The 25456-nt window shown below is 41.2% G+C and overlaps 1 protein-coding gene across 2 annotated transcripts in view; it reads left to right on the forward strand.

The window, feature by feature from the left end:
* The window catches only part of IARS (isoleucyl-tRNA synthetase), a 98087-nt gene that overhangs the window by 69878 nt on the left and 2753 nt on the right, over window positions 1-25456 (forward strand). For both annotated transcript variants that reach the window (XM_027664953.1, XM_027664952.1), the window contains exons 22-34: window positions 4708-4799; window positions 5165-5242; window positions 5618-5739; window positions 8829-8931; window positions 9055-9138; window positions 13831-14005; window positions 14939-15042; window positions 15345-15440; window positions 16226-16402; window positions 17189-17300; window positions 18265-18390; window positions 22070-22213; window positions 23158-23310. In XM_027664953.1, the coding sequence (XP_027520754.1) occupies window positions 4708-4799; window positions 5165-5242; window positions 5618-5739; window positions 8829-8931; window positions 9055-9138; window positions 13831-14005; window positions 14939-15042; window positions 15345-15440; window positions 16226-16402; window positions 17189-17300; window positions 18265-18390; window positions 22070-22213; window positions 23158-23310 (1566 nt within the window). The remainder of the gene's footprint in view (window positions 1-4707; window positions 4800-5164; window positions 5243-5617; window positions 5740-8828; window positions 8932-9054; window positions 9139-13830; window positions 14006-14938; window positions 15043-15344; window positions 15441-16225; window positions 16403-17188; window positions 17301-18264; window positions 18391-22069; window positions 22214-23157; window positions 23311-25456) is intronic.

Genomic DNA, 25456 nt, shown 5'->3' on the forward strand with positions numbered 1-25456 from the left:
TACCCAGGTGGCCAAGAAGGCCAATGGATCCTGGCCTGGCTCAGGAACAGTGTGGCCAACAGGTCCAAGGAAGTGATTCTTCCCCTGGACTCAGTGCTGGTGAGGCCACACCTCGAGTGCTGTGTCCAGTTCTGGGCCCCTCAACTCAGGAAGGACATTGAGGGGCTGGAGCAGGTCCAGAGGAGAGCAACGAGGCTGGGGAAGGGACTGGAGCACAAGTCCTATGAGGAGAGGCTGAGGGAGCTGGGGCTGTTCAGCCTGGAGAAGAGGAGGCTCAGGGGAGACCTCATCACTCTCTACAACTCCCTGACAGGAGGTTGTAGCCAGGGGGGGGTTGGTCTCTTTTCCCAGGCAACGATCAGTAAGACAAGAGGGCATGGTCTCAAGTTGTGCCAGGGGGGGTTTAGGTTAGATATTAGAAAGAATTTCTTTCCAGAGAGGGTGATCAGCCATTGGAAGGGGCTGCCCAGGAAAGTGGTGGATTCTCCATCCCTGGAGGTGTTTAAGATGAGACTGGATGTGGCATCAGTGCCATGGCCTAGTAACTGCAGCGGGGTTGGATCAAGGGTTGGACTTGATGATCTCAGAGGTCCCTTCCAACCCAGCTGATTCTGTGATTCTGTGTTTGATTAGAGAACTCACCATTCCATCCAGAGATTTCCAGATTCCATGGGAGACTTGGTAAAAGGAAGGAAATCTTTAACCAGCTACCATGATACATGGAATGCTGCTTTCATGGGTGTTAAGTCAGATTTTGCTATGCCTGTTCATGAGATTTCAAAAAGTGATGAGGCTTTTTTTGTCACAGCTGATCGTGTGAGCTCAGTGATGTAGCTTGTTGCTGTAACAACGTCTTCTGCAGTGCTTGGAGCAATTAATAATAATAGTTACTGAAAGATAGCAGTGAAAAGGAACCTAAATAGAATTTGGAGAAGCTGTAAAAAAAGGATAAAATGGGCAGTGCTTGTCAATTGTATAAAATAATTTTTGGAGGTATATGAGCATTGGCAATAGATTTTTCCTGGTGTAGTTCCATGGAGAGGGTTTCTTTGTAATCCTATTGGGAGTGTGTGCAGCAGGATGGATAACACTAGGATATTGCAGAGCTGTAGGAAGGTACTCCCCTGCTTTTTCTTCCTGCCTGTTGTCTTTTTCATCATCCCACACCTCTCAATGCTCACATTACATTAAGACACTTAATTGCAAAGAGGAGGAGCTGCAAGAGGCCCCCTGAAGTAGCTGTTCTGATGCTGTAAGTTTATAAACTTGCAGATAAAGTCACAGTGGGATTTGAAGAGGTTGTGATGCCTTTAAGAGCACTGGAACCCCAGATATTGGAAAGAGGGTGGATTTGGCTGTTGTCATTCCTGTTCATGAATAAACAATTAACACCCCCCACAATGCCTGTGATCTTAAGTCACCCTCTGAAGAATTTTAGAAGCCTTGGGCTTGGGGAGAAGGAAGGTATTAGTGGGATAATAGATAATAAGAAAACAGCTAAATGCCAGATCTGAGTTTGTGACTCAGAACAGTCACCATGCTTCTCTCATCTCTTGCATTCCCCCCTCTCAGACTGATCACTCTCACCAAGATGAGTAAGATGAGTTTATCTTGCTACAGTAGATAAAGCAGGTCATTTTGGTAATATCAAACTTCATGTGAGGTCACCTGAGAACATTTCATTAAAAGAAGAAAGAATCCTCAAGCTACCAAACCCAGCAATATGATGTAGGTGGCCTCTTACTGACAAAATTTGGCTTCTTCCTACGAGATGTGTCCTTGAAATTTGATGGTGCTGTGTGTTTAGTTTCGTGTATTGCCGAGCAGAAATATGCAGGACTACACAAGTTCATGTGCTTCAGATAAAGAGGAAAATACTTGAGGGACAGTGGAAAATCAGTTTGTGAATTTGTGAACGTGAGATCTTGGATCAGTGCACAGTTTAAACAGAATTATTTACAGGAAGGTGAATATGGGGGGAGAAACTTGAATTCTCTGCTCTGGATTTCTCAGAGGAAGATGAAGATAACAAAAAGAGATGTGTCAACAGCCATCTTTATAGAACAAGAAGGTCTTCCAAGCAGGAGAAAAGAATTTCTACTGGAAAATGACAATCTAAAGATTTCCAAGAGAGTGGTGTTGGTATTAAATGCTGTTGTGTTGTGTTAGATGAAGATAACGTCATGTGCTCATGAAATGAGTGACAGTCTCATTTGGAAGGGATTAATAAACAGGATTTTTCAATTTATTTTTCTGCATAAACTCTGACTCCAGTCAGGCAGATATTAATGAGATGCAGTGAATTTGTGTACTGTGACATGATAGTCTTGTGCTAGTCTCTTTTACAAAGTTATTTGGGGATTTTTTTTTTTTTTAAAAGATTTCTACTTCATATCACTTCAAGTAGGAAAAATGTCAGGAAGAGACAAGGGAAGATTATAATGGTGACTGATACCCTCAAATGCAAGGTAAAGGAGATAAATAGACTATAAATATAAATTCCTGCAGCTGGGTGTGTGATGGGGTGTAAGAACACACAGGCTTGAAGGTGGCAGTGGTGAGGAGACACCAGGAACCAGAGAAATGCTGCAACTGAGCTTTGCTTCTTCCCTTTCATCGAGTGCATTTTAGAGTGGAGCTAAATTTTACACTGATTGCCTCTGGAAAAAAATGTTTTCATGAAGTAAAACTCATGTTAATTCTGCCCCAGTTTCTGCTGGCAGCTTGAAGAGCCAGCAGTGTGTCAGCCTGAGTGGAGCCCCTGTCAGAGTAGGATTAACCTCGCTGGAGGAGGCTGAGGGAGGAAGGGAAACGTACCTGTGCACTCTCCAGCTTTGGGATGCTGGGAGAGCCTGGAAAAACTTGAGAGGTATAACAACCCTCTGCCAGTCCTGGATGGGGAGAGCTTTGCCTTCTGAGAACGTGTGCAGCTGGAGAAAAGGAGGCACCACTTGTCCCAAAGGAACCTCACTTCCATTATCCGTGGAAAACGTCGAAAGTGATGTGTGTTGGAACCCCACACGTGTGTTTGTAAGAGGGTTTGCTGTTGTGTGGTACCTCTGGTGCCCAGAACTGGAGCAGTAGCTCCAAAACCCTCCTCAGGTTGGGGAAGTGTGTGTATGTAACCTCTTGTAGCTTCACTTTCGTGATGACACCCTTATCCAGAGGAGTTATTAGCTTTGGAACAGTAGCACAATTTCTCCACTAAGCCTCATCCCTTATAATGGAAAATCCTGGGATTTCTGGACACTTTGATAAACAGGGCAAGTAGCAAGATCTTGGGAAGATATTATGGAAAGCAATAGGACAAACAATCCTTTGAGTTTCAAGGGGGGGTTAAAAGTCCATACTAAAAATCAGTAAGCCTTACTACGCTGTTTTTTCTTCCAAAGTGCCCAATACAAGCACATATTTTGGGAATGCAACTTTTCTCCTGATGACAGAGTGAAAAAGTGTGTGTGTGTATATGTACACGTGTTTCCATGTGCAGGCATGTCTTTCTTGAATCATGAAAAATTAAGATTTCACGTTTTGGTTCATGAACTGGTGTTACAGCTATTGAGAAGAGAAATGCAGGTTTCCAGGCTAACTTGAATGTCTTGTTAAAGATATACTTTCCTCGAAGGGTGGGTTTTTTGAGTTTGTTTTTTTTTAATTTGCTTTTAACCAGTCTCCTGGCTCAATATTACCTAGCTAGAGGAGAGCTTGGAATTCTTTAGGAGTACAAATTCCCACATAAATAATGTCTTCCCCACCATGGCATGAATCTTCTGAGCATTTCCTTTTTAGGTTTAAATACCACTGCTCTGCCTTTAAAAACACTTTTGGTTTAGAAAACTCAGTGAAAAGTGGTGGTGGAGCTTTTAAAGCCAAGATCCATTTTATTCAGTAGCTGCTTGATTAATGACACTGATTCAGAATAAAGATCAAAGAAACTCTTTGCTTTTAGAGAAACTATATACAAGTTTTTCCTTAAAAAAACCTGAGTCCTGTTTAAGGTCCATCCCCACCCCCCTAATTTCTCATGAACAACTGAAATTTTTTTCCCTGTTGCACAGTGATGCTGGTGGTGACCTCTTTGGTGCTGGCAGTCCTCCATGCTTTCAAGTTACATAGAACTTGAAAATACAGCTCTGTTTATGTCTTAACTCGTCAGCCTTGCTGCTGCTTTACGTTCTTGTAGCTCACTGTGTTCCTTAGAAAAATAATAAAAGCCTGTAATTAATTCAGGGAGAATTGATTGAAGTAGGTGCCTCATTTAAATCTGGTGAGCAAAAAAGGAAACGTTGGCAGTAATTAAGGAAATTTTATTTTATGGATCTACAGTAATTTCTGTTAAACTTCCAGTGACTTGGCTGTATTTGCAGCATGTGCAAATCTAGGATTTGCCAAATCCTCTGCGATTAATAGTCTCTTATCCACTATCCTCTTTACGAGTCAGATAAAAGCATAAGGCTTCCATAATGTGTGTTTGTGTGGGATTAGGGAAGCAATTTGCTGGTGGATGTTTGTCTTGAAGCACCAGAACTGATGACATGCAATTTCAAAATACAGTTGCAACATAACAGCGTGTCCCGTCCCTTCTTTGAGCTACTGCTCAAGTTTCATGTTCAGCACCAGAACTACAAATGATAATGTGTTTTTATGAGCGAGGAGCTTGATGCAGAGGGCAAATATTAACTCCAGGAAACGTTTTTTTCCCTCCAGCTTACAGGCTGTACACGGTGGTCCCTCGGTTGGTGAAGTTTGTTGATATTCTGACCAACTGGTACGTCAGAATGAACCGCAGGAGACTGAAGGTAGGGCTGTGCTGCTCCAGCCTTGCTCTGGGAACTGAACCCTGGTGTTTGTGTCAGTGGAATTCATTGCAGCTCCACGGTGTTACACAAAATCATTTTATGGTTTTAAGTGCTGTCAGTTCGGGCCTGGTAGTGGGAATGAGAAGTCAACTTTTTTTTTTTTTTTCCCTCCTGTGCTTTGTGAGGAAAACCAGTCCAACAAAATGCCCAGTAATTCTGCTGCACTTGATGGAACTGAGCAAAATGTACACAGTTTAGAAAACCAATGTGTTGCGTTAACATAGGGCATTTTTGAAGTTTACTGAAGTGAACTTACTGATCCTAAAATTGCAATTGCTTTTCTTTTTGGTGAATTCTTCATATAGGGTGAGAATGGGACTGAAGACTGCATTATGGCCTTGGAAACCTTGTTTAGTGTTTTGTTCTCCATGTGCAGACTTATGGTAAGGGAGTTACAACCATCAGTAACACTTTAATGTAGTTAATATAAAAATGTCTTCGTGTATCTCCCCCCTTGTTTTCCACCTCCTCTTATCATGGGGCTTCTCTGCCCCATGGTATTAAAAAGAAGGCAAATATCACTAGATAAAGAGACATTATGATTTCTTATGTGATGCCCAAAAGTAACATGTAAATGTCAGGAAGGAGGTAAATAAGTAGTACCAATTCCATCATTTATTTCAGTCTGCATTTTGAATAACATCACAGTTGCAGACACTGTAAGCACTGTTTTTGCTGAACTGTCCCTATGCAATTCATGGTATTATTGATTCATAATGTACAAGCAATAAAGATGATGATTGAATTTAACATTACAGGCACCATATACTCCATTTATCACTGAGCTGATGTACCAAAATCTGAAAACACTTATTGATCCAGCCTCAGTTCAGGAAAAGAACACTGAAAGCATCCACTACCTCATGCTCCCCCAAGTCAGGTAAGAGGCAGTTGTTACGTGGCAAAATGGGGTTTTGGTCATTTTTTGAGAGGGATTTTTATTAATTTTTGAGGGGGTTTTTTTGGTTGTTGTTTTTGTTTTTTGTTTTTTTTTAATTTCATGGAACAGTGCTCCTTCATTTGTGTTTAAAACTGCATAACAAGATAAACAAACTGCTTTAATAATGTGAATATTCCTTTGCCCCTGAAAAAAAATTTTAGGATGCTAGTCAGCATGCTCCTTTTTATAAGCAAAAAATGTTTAAATTTTGATTAAACTCTGATTAATGTTAGTCTCTTTGCTGTAGGAGAGAATTTCATTATCGGTGAACTTCACACTCCACTGTCAATTTTAGCTGGGAATTTTCTTTTCCCTCCACATGGAGGCAGTACACTTGTGTTAGGTTAAGGATTATAGATAGGAAAGAAAAAAATTAAGAGGAATGCCTGTTCTCCACTCATATTTTCTTGTGGTGGGCAAGGAATATGGTTTTTACTCCTCAAACTGTGCACTGACTAGAAGCTGTAGCACCTACAGAAGGGCCCTAAGGGATCAGAGAACTTCTTTACAGACCCTACATTGGCAAGAACATGTGCATCTCCCATCTCTAGGCCTTTCTTGGTGAGTGCTGCTTCCAGATCCCACGAGGTTTGGAGTTATTGTTGTTTGTGTGGAGCACATATGGAACCAGCAGAGCGAGTTCTTTTGGCTCCAGGTCAGGAATTTAGCCCATTGTCCAGGGACTGCCTGTAAGAGGATCCCTCATCTGCGGGAGAGATCATTCTGTGGGTGCTGATGGGTGAGGTTTGTTCTAAGTGCCAATGTGTCCCCAGGGTTTGGGTCCCTGATGGCTGTACTGGATGTGTGCTCTGAGTCATCCTTAGTATCAACTCAGCCCAGGTAAAACTTTGCAACTGAAGTATTTTTGGGTTAGTTTTGATGTTTTGAGGTTTGTTTTTTTTATCCAGCTGAGGGGCACACTGGTATTCCAGTGGATTAAGTTAGTCCCTGCATTTAGTTCCTTCATCTCAGTGTTCTCTTGGTCACTGAATGTAAGAGAAGGAGCTTTCCTTTAGTGTTGCAGCTCGGTTTGAAAACCCTCAAGGGCAGGGGATCTGACCTTGATACTTTACGTGCCAGTTTAAAAATTTAAACCTTCCATAATGGTGTTTCTTTTATGGATACCGTATCCTTTGAGGAGAGTGTATGGTCTTCCTGAGAGCTTTAATAGTGAGAGTTATTGCAACAGGCAGTTGGAGATCGACATAATGACAGTGCTGATTTTCTGTTCCCTGGGAAAGTGCTGTGGAGAATATGTAATCAAGGAATGCAGCCCTCCTCAGCGAGCTGGCAGGAATGGGTTTGAGCTCCTGGAAGGGGGGTGAACTATTCACAGAGACTCAGTTCACAGGCATGGTCTTAACATGAGCATTTAAGTGGATTAATCACTTTTTACTCCAGTTAGTGCTGACTGACTTGCTGCTGTATCATGCCAACATGAGATATTTGAGTGGCTTGCACAGCTTTCCTCTGTGTTGCATTTTGTTTGTATTTTTGTCTGTTACTAGTCTGTGTAATTTATTGGCTCCCTTCTGTATCAGTTGTTCCCTTGTCAGATAAAAAGGTGTGTTTTCAAGACCAGATTAATGTTGGAGTTTGAGTTTCACCTTGAGTTGTGAAGCACATAATTGCCTTGACTCTGAATGTTTTTCTGATGACAGCATAAGGACAATATTGTCAGTTAATAATAAGGGATATTTTTGGATGCAATTACAGAAAACACTATTATAACAATATGGTGGGTAAGTGCAGGTAAAGCTTGAGGGACTTGGCCACTTTCACAGCTGAACTTGACTCAGTACCTGTGCTACAAACCCCACTGGGGTAGTACTGGGTTACTTAGTGTCTGAACAGGTGGGTCGCATTAAAATTTGGTGGATGTGCATTCAGTCTGTGAAAAATATTGTCATTTTGTGGCTCTGCAATGTTGTTAAGTAATGGCAAGTAGTATTGAAATACTGCCACATAATCCTATATGAATCCTTCTGGGAGCAAAATCTTCTCCTTTGCAACTTACACGTTTCCAAGTTTTTGGAGGGCCATCCTGAAGGTCTGGCTTTTGGAAGAACAAAAACTTCAAAATAGGTAGTGACATCTTAAAGCCCAAATGCAGAACATGAGGATATTCCAGTTGTAAGTTTTGCTTTACCAGCTCTGTTTTCCTGACCAGTCCTTATGGGATACGTGGTTTTCATCCCAGTACTTTTGCTAAATAACATTGCAACAAGTATCTCTGTTCACTTCATTTTATTCACATCTGCCTTTTAAACTGGTACCTCTGGTCTTGATGTGATACTTGTGCAATCTTAGAGTAGCAGCTGAAGTATTGCATCTACTTGAGAAATCAAGAAAGCCTCATTTACAGAACTCTTGGCTGCTTGTACATTTGAAACAAGATGTGAACACCAGCTCACTCAGAAAAAAAAAAAGGCCAAAATTTCAAGCCCAATCCTCTCACCACCCCCCCCCCAGAAAAAAACCCCAAAGGGCAAAAAAAACCCCCACCCAACCCTGACTTGCCTCCAAATGGAAGGGTATTAAAATGTGAAGCCAGGAAAGATGACAAGGCTGTGTAAAACCTCAGACTCAAATATCTGTAACTCCTGGAAAAGATGAAAAATTGGGATCCAGTGAATTGTTGCATTATAGGTAATTCATTTTCTTTATAAGTACCCTATTTATAATATCTTTTTGCATCTTCTTATGATATTATTAATGTAAATTGTACTTTTTATTGGATGTTAATAGGATAGGTAGTATGACTCAATCCATCTTCTCCACCTTGTGAGAGGTGCTAAGAAAAGATTTAAAAATAGCTCCGCTATTTGTTTTCAGCAAGTTATTTCCTCCTCATCTTCTCCACAACAAAAAAGAGAGGCAAAACCTGTTTGTTCATTTTTCAAATTGCCCCAGCCAAGGCATAACTGAGTCTATTGTAGGAGATTTCAGAGAAGGGGGTAGAATGCTTTCAATCTGCTCAAACAGATGCAATGAAAATGAAGCAATATAACGTTTCCTTTCCAATCTAGGGAGGATCTCATCGACAAAAAAATTGAAAGTGCCGTTTCTTGTTTGCAGTCTGTGATTGAGCTTGGGCGAGTAATCAGAGACAGAAAAACCATCCCAGTCAAGGTTAGAACTCTTAAGGTCTCTTATCATACCTTGGGAATGTGTAACAGCTTTGTAACTTTGGGATAAGCCTGGGAAAATTCAATAGTTAAGTTTCTGTTTTGTTGGGTTTTTTTCCCTTCTCAGTATCCTTTGAAAGAAGTGGTTGTTATCCATCAGGACCCAGAGGCTCTGGAAAACATCAGATCTTTAGAGAAGTATGTACTTGAGGTAAGAATATGATGCTTAACTAGATTGTCTGTGTCAGTTACCTGAAGAACCAAACCCCCAACCTTCCCTGTTGGTGATACTAATAACTCACCAGGTAAAATGAAGTTAAAAGAGATTGTCATGAAAGGGGTTATCTGTGTGCAGAACTACAGGGAAGTGGGTGAGGAGGTGAAGTCAGTTAGTGCTGAGAAATACTTAGTAGCTCAAACTGACCACAACAGACCAAGAGGCTTTAGAAATGTTCTTTCCCTCGGTCAGTGAAAAGTAAAAACATTTCCTGAATGAAAAGACAGTAGTCAACTGCACGTTGTTGAAGAGTTGGATTACAGAATTTGTGATCTCCTTCGGTTAAAGGGCATCAAAACCACTTTGGCAGTAAGTGGAAGGGGTTGATGGAGAGGGGATGGGAGAATAGGGGACCGGGGAGGATTTTTGCAGGATGTCATTTAGGAGCTATAACCTCAAATAAGTAAGATGTGGGTCTGTACAATTTCTTCACTCATCTGTTCCTTTATGTCACTGCAGTCCTCTGGAATGTGTGTCCATTAGAGAAATGCAGCCTGTCCTGCTGCCAAATCTTTGTTTGGATAAAAGCCCCATCATCCACAGGCAAAGTAACTCTTCATGGGTTTTGGAGCTTAACTTCCAGCAATGGGTTGCACTTTCTTCTTTTGGTCATGTCGAGGTGCCCTGTGCAGGGCCAGGAGTTGGACTTTGGTGATCCTTGTGGGTCCCTTCCAAGTCTGGTTAGTCCATGATTTCTCTTAAACTTGTAATTATCCATTACACCAGCAATACCCTCTTTCCCCAAGCCTAATATACATCTATGGAGGGCCTCTAAAAATCCTGCTGGGAGAATTAGTGCTGGCTGTAGGAGTCATGGCTCAGTGCACAGGACCTCTAGATCAGCGTGTGTGCTTCTTGCTTTTAGTTACTGTGGGACTTAAATTCTTAAAAATTGTGCACTAGAGGAATTTTAATTAAAGAAGTCTTGATTAATTTGCAAGTGGGATTTGTAAGGCTTTTCTGTCATGTTAGCTTATTGATTATTGCTCTTAGACTTGGCAGTTATGATACTCTGGCTTTAGAATTGCTACTATTATTATTATTATTATTGTTATTGTTATTATTATTATTATTTCAATACCTGGATCTTTTCAATAGCAGATTTTGTGGAATTTAGGTTAGTCTCTCTCTCTTTTTTTTTTTTTTTTTAATCTGAAAGCTGGATTTGTGGGTTCTGGAGAATCCAATTTTAAGGGAGGTAAGGTTTGCTTCCTGAAATTACTTCCAAAAAGGTAGCTGACAAAATTTGTTGTCAACTTCTGCAACTAGTACAGGATAACAGAGGCACCTGACAATTTGTAAATGATTACATAATTGGATTGTACATAAGTGTGTTTTGGTTTATTTTGATTTGCTACTGCAGACACTGTTAAGGTGTGTCTTACACAGAGATGATTTACAACGTGCTCAGATGCCTTCATGGAAGCACAAACACAAAGTGCTGTCTATTGTCCTGTCTTTATTCTGTATCTTAAAATTCAACAAGCTGATGCTGAAGCTAGTGTGTGTTTTATTGTACTACATGGCAATCAATCCAGTTGTTTACTGGGATGGTGCAGAGCTAAAGAGGTCAGTGATTACAGGCAGGCTGGGATAGCTTTGCTTGAGCTGTGTTTGCAGCTTTCTTCATCGACCTCCTACGTATTCAGAGCTTTAGAACCTTTAGTGATTGCCAGAAGTGTGTTTCTAGAAAATTTGCAGATGCCAGAGGTAATCGGTAAGAGAAATTACACCATTTAATTTCATGCAGTTGCTAACAAAAGAATTGGAAAAATACACTTGTCAATTCTTCAAAAATTTCATTCATTACTTTTGCAGAGGGAGCTGCAGTCTTTGATCTGCAGTCCTGCTCTGTCATCTTCAGAACATAGCAAGTCATTTAAATAAATGGATTTTAATATTAGAACTGTCCAGATTATAGAGTTGTCATGCAAAAATAGCCACGCTCACAAAATGAAATACATCCAACAGGCTTTTAGCAACTGGACACAGCTGCATTTTATTCATTAGTATTTGAGGCCATTTACAAGCCTGGGTCAGGACTTCTCTTCCCAACTGCTTCCAGGGGAGGGCTTTATCTGAGTAAATTTGACTCTCTGCACAGTCAGAATCTTGTTTTATTCCAGCCTTTGTATTCCTTTCAACCTCTACCCCTTTGTAGGGCTGTTATAAAACAGAGAAAATGGGCTTCTCCAGCAAACCCAAGGTCTGTCAGTGTTTCATGTGTCACTGGTGTTATGGTGATGTGGTGCCACTGGGTCTGGGACTGGGCTGAATAAACTGACACAGGAGCTGTGGCAGTGTGGGGGCCTTCAGTCTTTCATTTATTACAGAATTACATAACCAGTGTTTATTTTCCTTCTTAGGCTGCTTGCTTAGAGAGCCCAGCCCAGAAAATGCCCAGCACTGGCATTTCTCTGTCTCAGGTCTGAGGATTGAGCATAGCTGGGGCACATGGCACCAAGGAAGGGCCCCTGTATGTTCAGGCATTCCATGTACAGGTCTTCCCACTGGTGATGGGAAGGGCTGGTTGCCTTGGTTTATCTGCATGAGGCTTCAAAGATGTGTTAAGGACCAAATTTTGAGTAATTAGGAAGATAAAACTAAAAACTGTTTTAAGTCAAAGCACTGAGGCTGATACAAACAGACCTAAGATACAGACTTGCCTGTTTCTGGAAGTCATTCCTGGTTTTTTAAATGGATAATGTGTACAGAAGAATGGTTTCCTAATCTAATTAGTATAGAAAACTTGTCCTGATGGAGTTGGCTTCTCTGTGATTTATCTAATCGGGCTCAAAGTCATCTCTCAGTTTGTGCTATTTTTTGGATTATTATTTCTTTTCCCCCACAAGTTTCTCATTTACCACTCGTGGGCTCGTTTCCAGCAGCACCCCATTGAAACTGAATTTCTGAAGTGCATAATTTTCATTAGATTTCCTAAAATTATTAAATAAATATGTATTAAATAAAATTAGATTCAGTTGTGTTCTTGGCTCCTCATGTCAGTAGGACTTCCTAGGGAATTAGGCTGCAGCTCAGAGGTTGTATTTAAGCATTATTTCTCAATCTAAGTGTTTGGCTACTTGCTAGTCCTGTCATGCTGATGCTCCCATTTACTTGTGCTTCCTAAGTGCCTTGGAGTAGTTTGCTTGCCAGGTGCACCTGGGGATTCTGTAGCATGTTGATGTGAGTTCTAACAACCTTCCAGTGGGCATTAAACAGTAAGTGCTTCAAGCACTGGGCAGCCTGACAGACCAAACCTGCCGAATTAGAGTGAAATGTGCTGCAGATCCGTGCAGGTTTGTGCCTGGAGGAGAGTTTGTGTCGGCAATTTAAACTTTCCAAGGTCTGTCCTTGGTGTGTTACACCAGGAACAGAGTGAGACTGTGAGAAACTAGAGATGGCTGTACCAAGTCCTGCCTTGTGTGTGCAGTGTCCTGCAGTGCAGAGGCCGTGCAGAGACAGCACCAGCACCTGCCACCCCTTGCAGTGGACTCCTGTTGTAGGCACCACCTGCATTACAGACACTACAGGCACGTGCCTGCCTGTTGCCTTTGACATCTTTCCACGTGCCTACTGTTAGGGGCTTAATTCCTCTTTGAACTTGGTGTTACAGTCCTGCTTTGCTCCTCTGGTAGCATTAGTTCTAAGGGTTGACTACTTGTATCTCTTTCTTAACCCCTCTCCCACTCTTTCTAGTGCATGTTCCCTCACTTGAGGGGTTTGGTGAATAGCAGTTTTACCTTCTCACATTTTACGGCTTCAGTCATATCCCCCTTCAGCTTTCCTCTCTCCAAAAGGTTCTAGCCCTGGTCTTTCCTCGTGTAGCACCAACACCATCCTCTCAGTCAGTTGTTCTGTAAAACTTCCCACAGCACCACCATGTTCCCTTCAGACACGGGGACAAAAACTGCACGTGTAACTTAGAAAAATGGGCATTCATAAGTTTCTGTAGTGGCAAAATACCACCTTTGGTCTGGGGCCCCTCCTGAGTTTCATGTAAGTTTTATCAGCTGTTTTGGCTGCTCCCGCACACTGATCTTGTGCTGCAGGGCACCCATGGCAGCTTTTCTGAGCCAGGGTGGTTTTCTGTGCAGTGAGGACCTGGAATGAACAGGTGAGGAAGGAGACAAAATGGGGCAGTTTTGTACAACTTAAACCATGAAATTGCTGGTTATAGTTTCCTGGCTCAATGCATACTGAAAGGACTGTTTCAGCAGAATTTTCCTTCCTGAGTTCTGCCAGGCCATTCCCAGAGCCACTGCACACCAAGGTTATGGGTTTAGCTCTTCAGGCAATTGTGAGAGTGAAATAAAAAGGGCTGTTGAATAGGGGCCTGATTTGAGCTGAGAGCTGGCTGGTGTCTGTTAATAACAGAGAAATGGTACCTAGAGGCTGAGGGTGAGGACAGGGCTGCTGAAGGGGTGAGTTCCATGTTGGTTGGGTTTATTTGCTCTTCCAGTGTTGACCAGTGACTTAGACCACAGAGACAGCCACGGACAGAGTTTGCAGCTTGAGGCTTACACCTTCCCTGGGACCGTGGCCTCTGGTCTGTGCCCTTTCTTTCCATGGCTGTCAGAGATGGCTGTTCTTTAGCTTCACTTCTCTCCCGGTGTCTTTGTCCAGGAGCTCAACGTTCGCCGGGTGACGCTGTCCGCGGACAAGGAGAAGTACGGGGTGCGGCTGAGGGCAGAGCCAGACCACATGGTGCTGGGCAAGCGCCTCAAGGGGGCATTCAAACCTCTCGTGGCTGCCATCAAAGAGCTGAAGAGTGAGCAGCTGGAAAAGTTCCAGGAGACAGGTCTGTAGTGGTGCAAACCCCTGAACAGTGGCACTATATCCTGCTGTGGGCTTAGGGGGGAGCGTAAGGGCTGCTTCGCTCTTATCATCCCTGTGAAATTTTTTGTGATGAGAATAGGAGAAAATTTGGGTTTATTATTTTTACTATTATTTTGCTGACAGTAGATTAGAAATGGCTGTGTACACTAATATTAAACTATCCTCCTGTTAAACTGTTTCTTCCCATCTGGGGAGGTGGAGGTTGGATGTTAGGAAAAGGTTCTTCCCCCAGAGGGTGGTGGGGCACTGACCAGGCTCCCCAGGGCAGTGGGCACGGCCCCAAGGCTGACAGAACTCAAGGAGCATTTGGACAACGCCCTCAGGCCTGTGGTGGGATTGTTGGGGTGTCCTGGGCAGGGCCAGGAGTTGAATTTAATCCTTGTGGGTCCCTTCCAACTTAGAATATTCTACAGTTTTAAGTGCTACTGTAAGGCCAAGATGAAGCAGGGAATAAGCTTTCTGTGAGACTGAATCAATTTGGAACTGAGTATTTGTGCAATAGTTTTTATTCTAAAAGCATTCCTTCAGTTCCAGAGTTACAAGTGGGTGTGAATTTTGCAGCTATATCTGTTTAGTGAACTGCTTAAATGGAAATTAGGATTTGGTGGAGTACACAGGTTATTTTTAAGTTTTATTCCATTCAGATGGTTCCCCACCAACAGTTGCTGAAGCACCTGTGTTTGAGTGAGCTCTGCTGCCTGGAGAAGTGCCTGTGTGAAAAGTGGGAATGTGGGTAGTTCATTGCTGCTCACTAGTGCTTAACTGCTGTTTCACTGTATTGCAGATGTACTGCAGTGCATGTATTTTAAGTCTGATACTTGTTTAAAGGCTTTTGAGTTTAGCATTGTGGTTTTTTACTCTGGTGAGAGATGCTCTTCCTCTGCCAATTGTGCAGGCACCATTATTGTAGAAGGACACGAACTCCATGGGGAAGATCTCCGGCTCATGTATCAGATCTCAGAAGGATCCTCCCAGTTTGAGGCACACTCTGATGCTCAGGTATTTTATTGGTCTTTGTTTGTTTGTTTGTGTTTTTGTTTGGTTTTGTTTGTTTTTGTTTTGTATTGATTAAGGGAAGACTTCCTCTAAAAGTAATAGGAAAATGGTGGGGTGGGATTGTTAATTCAGGTAGTTCAACAGATTTTGGGAACCCGTCTCTTGAATTGTGGAGCTGTTGAACACTCTCTTCACCATCGTATTTTGTAAGTGAGGAGCTCTAGAAAAGCAACCTGAATGCCTGAGTAGAGCTTGTTTCAAGTTTGTCACCTGTTCATCCTTCTTCTTTCTGTGCATTTCCTCAGGTGTTAGTTCTGCTGGATGTTACCCCAGACCAGTCCATGGTGGATGAAGGAGTTGCCCGGGAAGTCATTAATCGCATCCAGAAGCTTCGCAAAAAGGTGAGGAAGGGATGGTTTGGGCCAAGGCATTTTCATTTCCTTTGCAGCAATCTTTGGGAAGTATGGAACAGAAACCGACCCTTTTAATTAAACATGAAGCCATGTATCATTTACTCCTCATGTATAATGTTCTGATTAGAGCTCTTGCAAGAGAATCCAAAGGATGTAAAAAGAACATTTTCTTGGGACGTGTTTTTTGGAAAAGATATCTGTGCAGTTAAGGCTGCATAAATCATAGATTCATGGAATAATCTGAGTTGGAAGGGACCTTTCTTCAGCATAAGACTGAAAAATTACAAAGTTATACCAAAATAGCTATCTTTCTACATTGATTTTTAAAAATATATATATGTAGATTTCCACATATATATACATACCTATGTAGATTTGTATATATAAACATTTTAATATATAAACACACATATATATAAAAAATAAAACTTATATGGATTTATTTTTGTGCAAAATAAAGCTGGGAAGGAATGTGGCCATGAAAACTCTTATGCTGTTGGATGATTTAAATTTAGTTCTTTAGTGACATGAGGCCATAATATATTTTCCCTTAAATGAATCTCAAAATACTTAATCTTGCATACACTCCCATGTTTCAAGGCTCTTGCCTTTGTGACACAAGGATTGTTTTATTCTAAATCCTTTGTGGAAACTTTTGACAAATCCCTGGTAAATATCTTTAAAAGATTTTTTTTTTTCCTTTAACATAGCAAGTACTCTTTTTTAAATTTGTAATTTTGCTGTCAGTAATAGTGTATTTGTGTGTCCTACAGCGGAATCTGGTTCCTACAGATGAGATCTCAGTGTACTACAGGTCCCAGCCAGAGGGGGAATACCTGGACACCGTTATCAAGGAACATGCAGATTTCATTTTGGCCACAATAAAGGCTGAGCTGAAGCCTTACCCGGTGCCTACCCCAAAGGAAGTTCTCATCCAGGAAACAACCCAAGTAAGAGGAAAAAGCTCTGACTGCATAGCTCACTTTGTCTGCTTTTAACCCGACAAACTGCTCCAATTACAGAAAAATACCAATGTTTATTTATGGGATATAGCGGTTATTGTTTCGTGTTTGTAAATTTCTATATTAGCGTTTTTGGTTTAAAAAAGAAAAATATTTAGTTTCTGCATGTGTAGTGTTTTTGAAAGTGAAGCTGCTCGGGTACCAAAATAAATGAATAATTAGTCGTTTGTGTAAGCTTAATACACAGTTATTTGTACTTGGATTAGTGCGTTGTTTAGACAGCCAGAACATTGTTGCTCTGATTTCTTTAGGTTAATATACTTTTGTATTGGAACTTTCTTCAAAGCTAAATTTTTCTTAAGACCAACTTCAGTTATTAATACTTAAGGCTGCTTTTTTCCCTGCCCCCTGTTGCTGAAGTTGTCCTTGGTGACAGTGCAGTTTCACAGATAGTTCAAATGTGCTGTTGAAAAGGAACAGCAGTTTCCTTTGTTTTCTTTGATTGCTTCTTCTGCCATATTTGGCCACACTCTTGCCCTGGTTTTATTCAAACTTACTCTACCCAAAAGACATCCCCAGCAGAATTGTGGGTGAAGTATTTTTCAGCATAAATGTCATGCTGGACCAGAAAGACCAGAGCGTGGGATATATCCAACTTAAAATTTGATTTACAGAATGGCTGGAGGGACCATTTTGTTTATTTAAGGAAAATATTTTGTTGTGTTGGTTTAATAAAACAATATCCAAACCGTGATCATATTTCTCTTTCTTCAGCTGAAGGGATCAGAGCTGGAAATCACCCTTGTCCGAGGGGGGGTGAGTCAGTCTGTTGGTCCAGCCTGTGCCTACGTCAACCTCAAAGTCTGTGTCAATGGGACAGAGCAAGGTAGGAATATACCCAGCCTGGTTTGTCAGGGGTGGTGTGAAAGGCAGGTAGTGCAACCTCCCTTCCAATAGGAGCTTGAAATAGTTCTTGGAAGTAGATGTATTCAAAGTAAAACCACACATTGTCCGTGGTGCCTTCTGGGGGAGATACTCAGGTGTGCATAGGAGTTATTTGAGTTCCACAGAGGGGTCTGTATGTGAGTGTCTGGGGCTGTGCACACTCTATGTCTCTGTGTGTACTCAGAGCATGGACCTTGAGAATCTCTAATTCTCCATGTTGTGCTGTCAGTGCAGGTGATGCCTTGATGTGGAGGAGGTGCTTTGAAAACCTTAGATATTAAGTATAGAGCTGAAAAGAATACTAGAGAATAATATGTATATTATATTAATTATAGATTATATTGTGATCATATGATTATAAAATAAAACTAGATGGTAGAATGACTGTGGTTTGGATAATGAAAAGATGAGAGCAGTGATATTGGTAAAAGTATTACAAGGTTGAATTATATATTAAAAGAAGGAAAATTAAATGCACTTAGGGAATTTTTTCCTACATGTATTGGCAATTTATGTATCAAGTGTTAACATGGTCACAGAGCTGCTCTCTGAATGATAATGAATCCAACTGTAAAAGTTTGGTGACCATCTCGGAGGGCACAGAGTCTGCCAGTTTTTAATCAGTATAATACCAGGTTATACTTCAGTGGCATACAAATTTGACTACTTTATTAGTAAAAACAAGTAAAACTTCTATACTCTAAACCTGAAGTACACTTCAGTCCATTTCCCTGTTTTCTTTCCTCTTTCCCTTTCTTACTAAAATAATTTTAGGAAGATGTAGTGTTGCCAGTTTGGAAACTCACTGAAAGTGATGTTTAGTGATGCGAAAGCATCACTAGAAAATCACTGGAACTTGGACGTTGCTCACAAACTGCATTTTAATTTCTTAATTTTGGTTTTAGATGGTGTGCTGCTGCTGGAAAATCCAAAAGGAGATAACACCTTGAACTTCACTGGACTTGTAGATGCTGTCTCCTGCATTTTTGGTCTTAAAAATTCAAAACTGACAGTTTTTAATGGAAACACAGGTAAACGGAGTATGACAAGGAAAATTGGAAGTCTTTCTAGCAGCATCTAGGAGTTGTTCACTGTAGAATTATTTACTGTATAATTTATATCTATCTATATAAAATTGACAGGAAAATGGGTAAGGAAATATTCCATTTTGTAGCACTTAGCTTATGAGACTGTGTTTATAGTCACATCAGAATGTTTCCAAAAGGTGCTGCTAAATGGTGCTCATCTCCTCTGTTATCTTCCTTCCATTGCAGTTCTCTTCAGGGCAAAATCTGATTTATTTCAGGGTTTCCATCAGGCCCAGGCTGTGCCATGAATTGATGGTGAGCTGCCATCAGCTCTTCCATGCTTTCCTTTTCCTAATGCCTCAGTGGGCAGGATGAGAACTCCACTGCTGTCTGTAGAAAAAAAAAACCGCTGCCTTTTCACCCTGGAAAAACTTGAGGATTCTCTGCATTTCTTTTTTTTAGAAAAACTGATTGAATATTAAAAATACTGCCAAAATGGTAATTGGATGGCTACAAAAACTTTCCTTAGTATTTTTTCATAGAAACATTTCTGAAGTACATCTGAGGGGGAGGTTCTTGAATTGTCTGTTTTGGGGTGCCCATGGCACTGCTCAGGATCACCAATTTGTCCACCAATGACATCTGTAGGGGAACAGTCTTACTTGTGTCCGTAATGTCACTGTTGCCATCTTTAGTTTCTTGACTTCTCCTGCAAGTATTTCTAGAAGGATATTTTGGGGGTTTCCACATCTGATGTCACCTGTGATAAACTTGTTTACTGTGATAAACCTCTTTCAGGTTGTGCTCAGCTAAACTGAATAGTCCTGTCATACAAAAGGACAGGACTCTTTGCTCTCAGTTATAGGTGATTTAGAGGAGATCCCTCGGTATCTTCCTCTAGTTTCAGTTGTGTTTAAAGGAGGAAATAGTTTTCCTTGAAGTCCTTTTCCAGGTAGTGGGAATATCCTTCCTAGCAGTGTGGTCTGTGCCTGCAGAGGTGGCTGTGGACTGGTATTGTTCATTGCTATCACAAATATTAAGAGATGACCTGCAAAAGGCCAAGAAAAGTTGGGAAACTCCCATTCCATTAAGATTATGAGCAGTTTAACTCCTTATCTGGTCACTAATAGAACAAAAAGGAAGCAGCATAAATCCATTAATGTGGAATTCCTGAAGGAATTGGTAAAGAAAATGAAAACCTTCCCTCTTCCTAAGAGGTTCTTTTCTGCTATAGTAACAAAAGCTTTATTCCTTTCCTTTCCATGTCACTTTTGCTCTGTAGGGATCATTTGGGGACTTCCCATCTTGGTGTGCTGATTTTAAACTTTCACTCTTTGCAAGTGGTCTGGGCAGAGCAGGTTTTTTTTTTCCCCTGCCCACTTAGTAACAATATGGAAATTCCCTTGGAAAGATTAGGTTATCAAATTCACTTTTGTTGCAGTTTGTCAAACAAGTATTGATCAGCTCCCTGAAGAGTCAGGGTGGAAAGCATGTGCAAGGAAAATACCTCTTAGAGAGGTCAGAGAATAGGCCTAGAATTCCTGATGTTTGCTTTGGATGCAATCGATTTGATTTATCTGCCCCACCTTGATGTGGGTTATGTCAGGTGAGGCCTCATGGTGGTTCCAGGGCCTCCTTAGGTGAGGCAGGGCTTGGGATCAACTGCTCGTCTGAGAGGAACTGCAGAGGAAAGTTGTGCACTCTGGACAAGTTGTTGCTGAATTGTTCCCATATGTGTTAATAAAATTGCGACCCAGTAAAACTATTTCTGGCTCCGTATTTCCCTTCCTGTGGTTTTTAGGGCTGTCCACTTTACTTGCAGTAATTTATTATCTTGTTTTCTAATTGTAATGAAGATTTACTTAGGGTTTGTGTAATGGCACAGGACCAGGCAGTTCTTGTATTAAGGGAGGCTCAAATATGTCATGTCCCTGGTTTTCAGTGCAGCATTGAAATAATAGGATAAACATTTCCTTCCCAGCAGTGTATTAAGGTATTTTGAGGAACTGCACAATCACTGAGCAAGGCTCTGGGATGTGTACTGACCTTCAGAAACTGAGAATAGAATTTGTCTCTTAACATTAAAAAAAAATAATCATTCAGAGGGAAGAACCTGGGCTTAAGTCAAACGGTAAAACAGTTGTCTGTGACTTTCTTTTTGCTCCAAATTGCTGAAAACTTTCTAAACTTCTTGTTGGGAATGCTTTTAGACTTGCACTGGTCTTTCATGGAAGTAGCCCATATTGAAAAGGTCCTATTAAAAAAAAAAATCATTTTTTCAATGTTTGTAGGAAGAAATGAATCTGCAAATCATGTAGGGCTTCAAGGGGAGGGGAACAGGAGAGGGAACAAAAGTCCCCCTACGAACTTCTCAGTCCATGTCTTGTTTCATCTTCAGATGGCTAATTTTTTTAAAATCTATTCTTAGCATTGTTTTCTGAACAACAGAGCACAAAGATTTATTTTCTTAGTCTTTAATTTTTAAAAGGCCATGAGGCTGCAAGGCACCTTAGCAGAACATTACCACTTAAATCTCAGCTGCACGGAGAGATGACTTTAAAAGTGATTTTAATATTGATGAGCACTTGTAATAGCTGCTTGCTTTCAAGTCTGTTGTTATATATGAAGAAATGACTCACATTTTTTCTTTTTCTTGCTCTTATTAGAGGGTTCTAAGAACAGGCTCTGTTGACAGCAGTCTGCATAAACTCTTCCCTGGGAAAATGTCAGCAGTCCTGTAATGCCAAATGCTAATTTGTTAAATAGGCAACCCCCCGTTACTGCAGCTCATTCCTCCTTGCCCTGCATGGATCCCAGCAGCTGGGGAATGGCAAACTGGAAGTTACTGGAGCTGGGTGTTTGTAGCTCTGTCAGCACCCTGCTCACTGTGCTCTTTCCTACCATACCCCATAAATTGTGCTGCTTTAGGGCTGTGCTGGGAAAAACCTGCCCCTGGCTCCTCTTCCATATGATGAGGTCTTGGTGATTCCTCTCCACTTGTTAATTTAGTTGTTTTCTTGCTTTCCTGGAAGTAAAACCAAAAGCAGCTCCCCTTCCTGTGGGCTGGGGCACGTGCCTGGCACCTCAGCCATGCCAGGGCAGTGTTTGGGCACTGCCGGGTGGGCACCGGCATCAGGACATCTGCACTCCTGGGAGCTGAATTGGAGAAGCAGCAATGAAGTTTTGCCTTTTTCTTTAAAGCTTTATAAAGATTATATATATATATATATGTGAATATAGAGAGTTTAATGTATTCAATATTAATAAATATCCTGATGTTACATAGTAGCACATTCCCAGTGCTGCTTCAGCTTGGGGGAGTTCGGGTGCAGGCAAAGATCACAGGTCTGCATGTAATGAGATAGAAATGAGTAAGTGAATAATTTCTTGCTTGTTTGAAGTTATTTTACTGGTTTTATTGCATAAGTAGTTGTGTGTTATGTGCATAAGGAGTATCATGTAGGAGCTGATTTCTACAGCAAACTAAGTACTCTGTGTGAAAACAAAATATTTCAGCACAAATCCTGCTTTTCAAACTAGAGAAAAGGGAGGGAGGGAATTGTGAAAAGGGAGACAGTCCTGCAATGGGGTGAGGGTTGAGAAAACCTCGTTGTCAGCTCCTGGAGTGGGCACTGGGCTGAGCTCCCCACGATGGCCTGACTGGTCTCACTTTCTGTTCCAGAACTGGTGAACAAGACAGACCTGCTGGACCTGAGTGGAAAGACTCTGCACGTGACAGCAGGGTCAGCCCCTGCCCAGATCAGCTCTCCTGCTGCCCTGCTCTGCCAGTATATCAACTTACAGCTCATGAATGCAGCACCACAAGGTGTGTGGGATACTGATCTCCTCAGTTACAGGCTGAGCTTTCTGGGATGGAAGCTTTGGCCATCATCGCTTGCTGGTGAAGAGAAGTACATAAGTTTCAATTGGCAGACGGTGATTTTCTTAATTTTTTTCCAGTGTTTGCTTTCTGACAAACACAATGTTTATATTTAGCTTTTCTCCTTCTTTTCCTAAGAGAAAAAGGACAGCCAGTTTGAGATAAGGAACAGCAGTTAAACATGAGCCCTTGGGCATTGTTTTTCTGTTTCTGACCATCAGCTCCCCTGTGCAGCTTATTTGAAAAGGCTGAGTCTAAAATGGACCAAAACTGAATGAAGAGCCAACTCTTTATCAAGACATTGGAGACAGCCTGTGAAACATTTCTTAGTGCTATTTAAAAGCCAAATGAATTGTATTATTAACCTGATCTGGAGTATAGATATGTGTGTGTGTAATTCTGTTTCCTGGCTGCAAATCTTGTAGCTTTTTTTCTGAAACCTCGTGTTGGAGCAGCTCTGTTGTTAGTAACTTGCTTAATCTCTGCCCTGGTATGAGCCCTTTCTGCACTGTCCATGTGGAATCTTATTGACACTACTGGGAACCTGCTGGGGCCAAAAATGTGTTTTTTACAAGAGATTTGATCTTGTAAAGCTTCTGCACTTAGTGGTTTCTGTGTCCTGTTGAAATATTTCATGTTTCCCAGGCTCTGTGTTATCCTGTGGACCCAGGTAAAGAATTCTGCAAAGCTTTCTGCTCTTCCTCAAGCTGCCAATAATCACTTCACACTTCTGATTCTATAATCCATGAACTTACTTAGTGAATATCTGTAGGCTGGTGTTGCTCTCAGTACTATGAAGAAATAGAGGAAATCCTAAATTTCAATTTACCAAGATAAGTGAAATAATCTCATTGCTCACCAGTAGTGACTCAGCTGTTTGTCTTGTCCAGAATGTCAGAAAGGAACAGTGGGAACTCTCCTAATGGAAAATCCTGTTGGTCAGAATGGATTAACTTACAAAGGTCTTCTACATGAAACAGCAAAAGTTTTTGGGCTCAGAAGCAGGAGGCTAAAACTATTCCTGGATGAAGCACTAACTCATGGTAAGCACAAAACTTTGATTTGCTTTTCCAAGGACCCTTGGAAGTTTTTCTTGAGAAGCAGCTCATGTAACCCGAGATCCAGTTGAATTACTAAATGCACACTGTTTACACATTGGTTTCTGATTTTGCCCGGTAATCCAATATTTATTAAATAAAATCCTTTAAGCACACATATACAGTTAGAAATTCAAAGCTCCTATGCATTGCCTTTATCAAGTGGCCAAGACAAGTTCTGTCAAAGCTTCTTCCTTGTACAGTAAAGGTCAGTCAGAGTGGGAATGGCAGTACCAGGCTGCAGTGACTAAGCAGAGTGAACCTCCTCCTAGAAGAGAGTGAGGCTGAAGTGTGAATATTTTAAGAACCTGTTCAAACTGTTCTTGTAACATTCATATTGTTGCCTTGTCTTCCTCTTGGAGAACTGGAGTGGGTGGAAAAGAGTATTTGATCTATGTTGGAGTCAGGTGAGTAGGGTACAGCTGCTCCTGTTCATTCCAAATACCTGGGAAGCAGGAAGCTTTAGCACACAGTCACAGATCTGGAATGCTACAGAACCTTCCAAAACCACAGACAGATGGTGAGGCTGAGAAACAAAATCAAGGATTCACGAGAAAGGTGTGACTAAAGCTGTAGCCACCTGTGGCTAAAAAGTTGGACCTGAGAGATTTGGGACTTAACATTTGACAGGAAGAATGGATTGGAAACCACATGGTGAAAAAACCAAACAGCTCAAACCAGGTATTTCTGTATTCAGGAAAATTCAGCTCTTGGAATGAAATGATGCAAAGGGTTCTGTCTGCAGAGTATCAGTTTGGGTTTGGGAGCTGTCTGGGAGGGATCCATGACCCCCTTCACTTTCACACACTGGGTTACCTGTCCAGAAGTTGGACATCTTGCTTAAACTGGCCATCATGGGACAGGCTGGGTTTCCTCAGGGGGTGCTGTCAGCTGGTGAGGGGAGGGGGAGAAGGGCAGCTCTACTGCAGCTGCTGAGAACTGGGGTCTCTCAGGTGTCCACCAGTACTGGGGGATTCAAGTAGGATGGGTTAGAATGGGAGCAAGGAGATGTGGGGGTTTCTGTTGTGGATTTTTGGTTACTTGTTTTTATTTCTTATTTCATGTGACCTGAACTCTGTTTATTCAAAAACCATTTCTGTGGCGAGAATGGGTCTCAAATGTTGATAAGACTTTCTAGTGGCAGTTTGAGCTAATGCCAAAAATGATGTGCTGGATGGTGTTAACAGACAGAACTGGAGTGTTTAGAAACAGCACAAGGTGCAAGAACCCAGTAAATCAACCACACTTCATTTGCATAAACAAGAAAAGTCAGCAAGCACAACCTTGCTGACTGGGCATTCAGGGATTCAGCCAGTCAGGAGCAATTTGATGTTATACACAGTTTCTTTGGGGTTCCTGTCACTGTTACAGCACTATATGATTTAGTTCAGATACTAAAATAGCTATTGTAGAAAATTTTAGGGCTTTGAAAGAGGACAGTAACTGTCAGGACAGGAAAATGCATGGCCTTTAAGGCTCACGTTAAATAAGGATTTTAAAAATGCCTTTACCTGAAAGGGAAATGGATTGAATTGCTGTAACATTTGTAGTATGGATTCTTCAGAACTGTTTCAAGTTTAATTAAACTGTATAAAGTGACAATTCACAGTGATGGGACATAACAGATTTGATAACTCTTCCAAGGCCAAAGCATTTGGTCTTTTTTGGGTTATAGAGAACTTGGTCCCAGAGATTTATTTGTGCAGCTAACATGTGCTTGTGCCAGGTAGCTGCACTTCTGCTATCTCAGATTTAATTCTCACCATGCTGCTCCCTTAATAACTTTTTTTAATTGTTCAAACACTGAAATTGCTGTACTTTATCTTCACATCTCTTTATATGATAAAGAAGTGCTTCATAAAACACTTTGATGCCTCTAAAAAACATTAGGTCAGTTAATGTTTCTCTGTATTGTTGCAGCTTTGTAGTCCCCTATTCATCTTCTAATCCATCTATTCAAGGTCCTACCTTCAAAACAAAAAAGTTCAGTCTCTTGAGGAGGTTTCTTATGGTTTATTCTAAAAATAAAAAAAGTATTTGCTGTTAACCATTTGAAATGTTTGATGAAAATAACCCATGAATTGGAAAGCTG

Source organism: Corapipo altera, unplaced genomic scaffold (assembly GCF_003945725.1).
Source record: "Corapipo altera isolate COAL_440 unplaced genomic scaffold, ASM394572v1 124, whole genome shotgun sequence".
In the NCBI taxonomy this organism is placed as follows: domain Eukaryota; kingdom Metazoa; phylum Chordata; class Aves; order Passeriformes; family Pipridae; genus Corapipo; species Corapipo altera.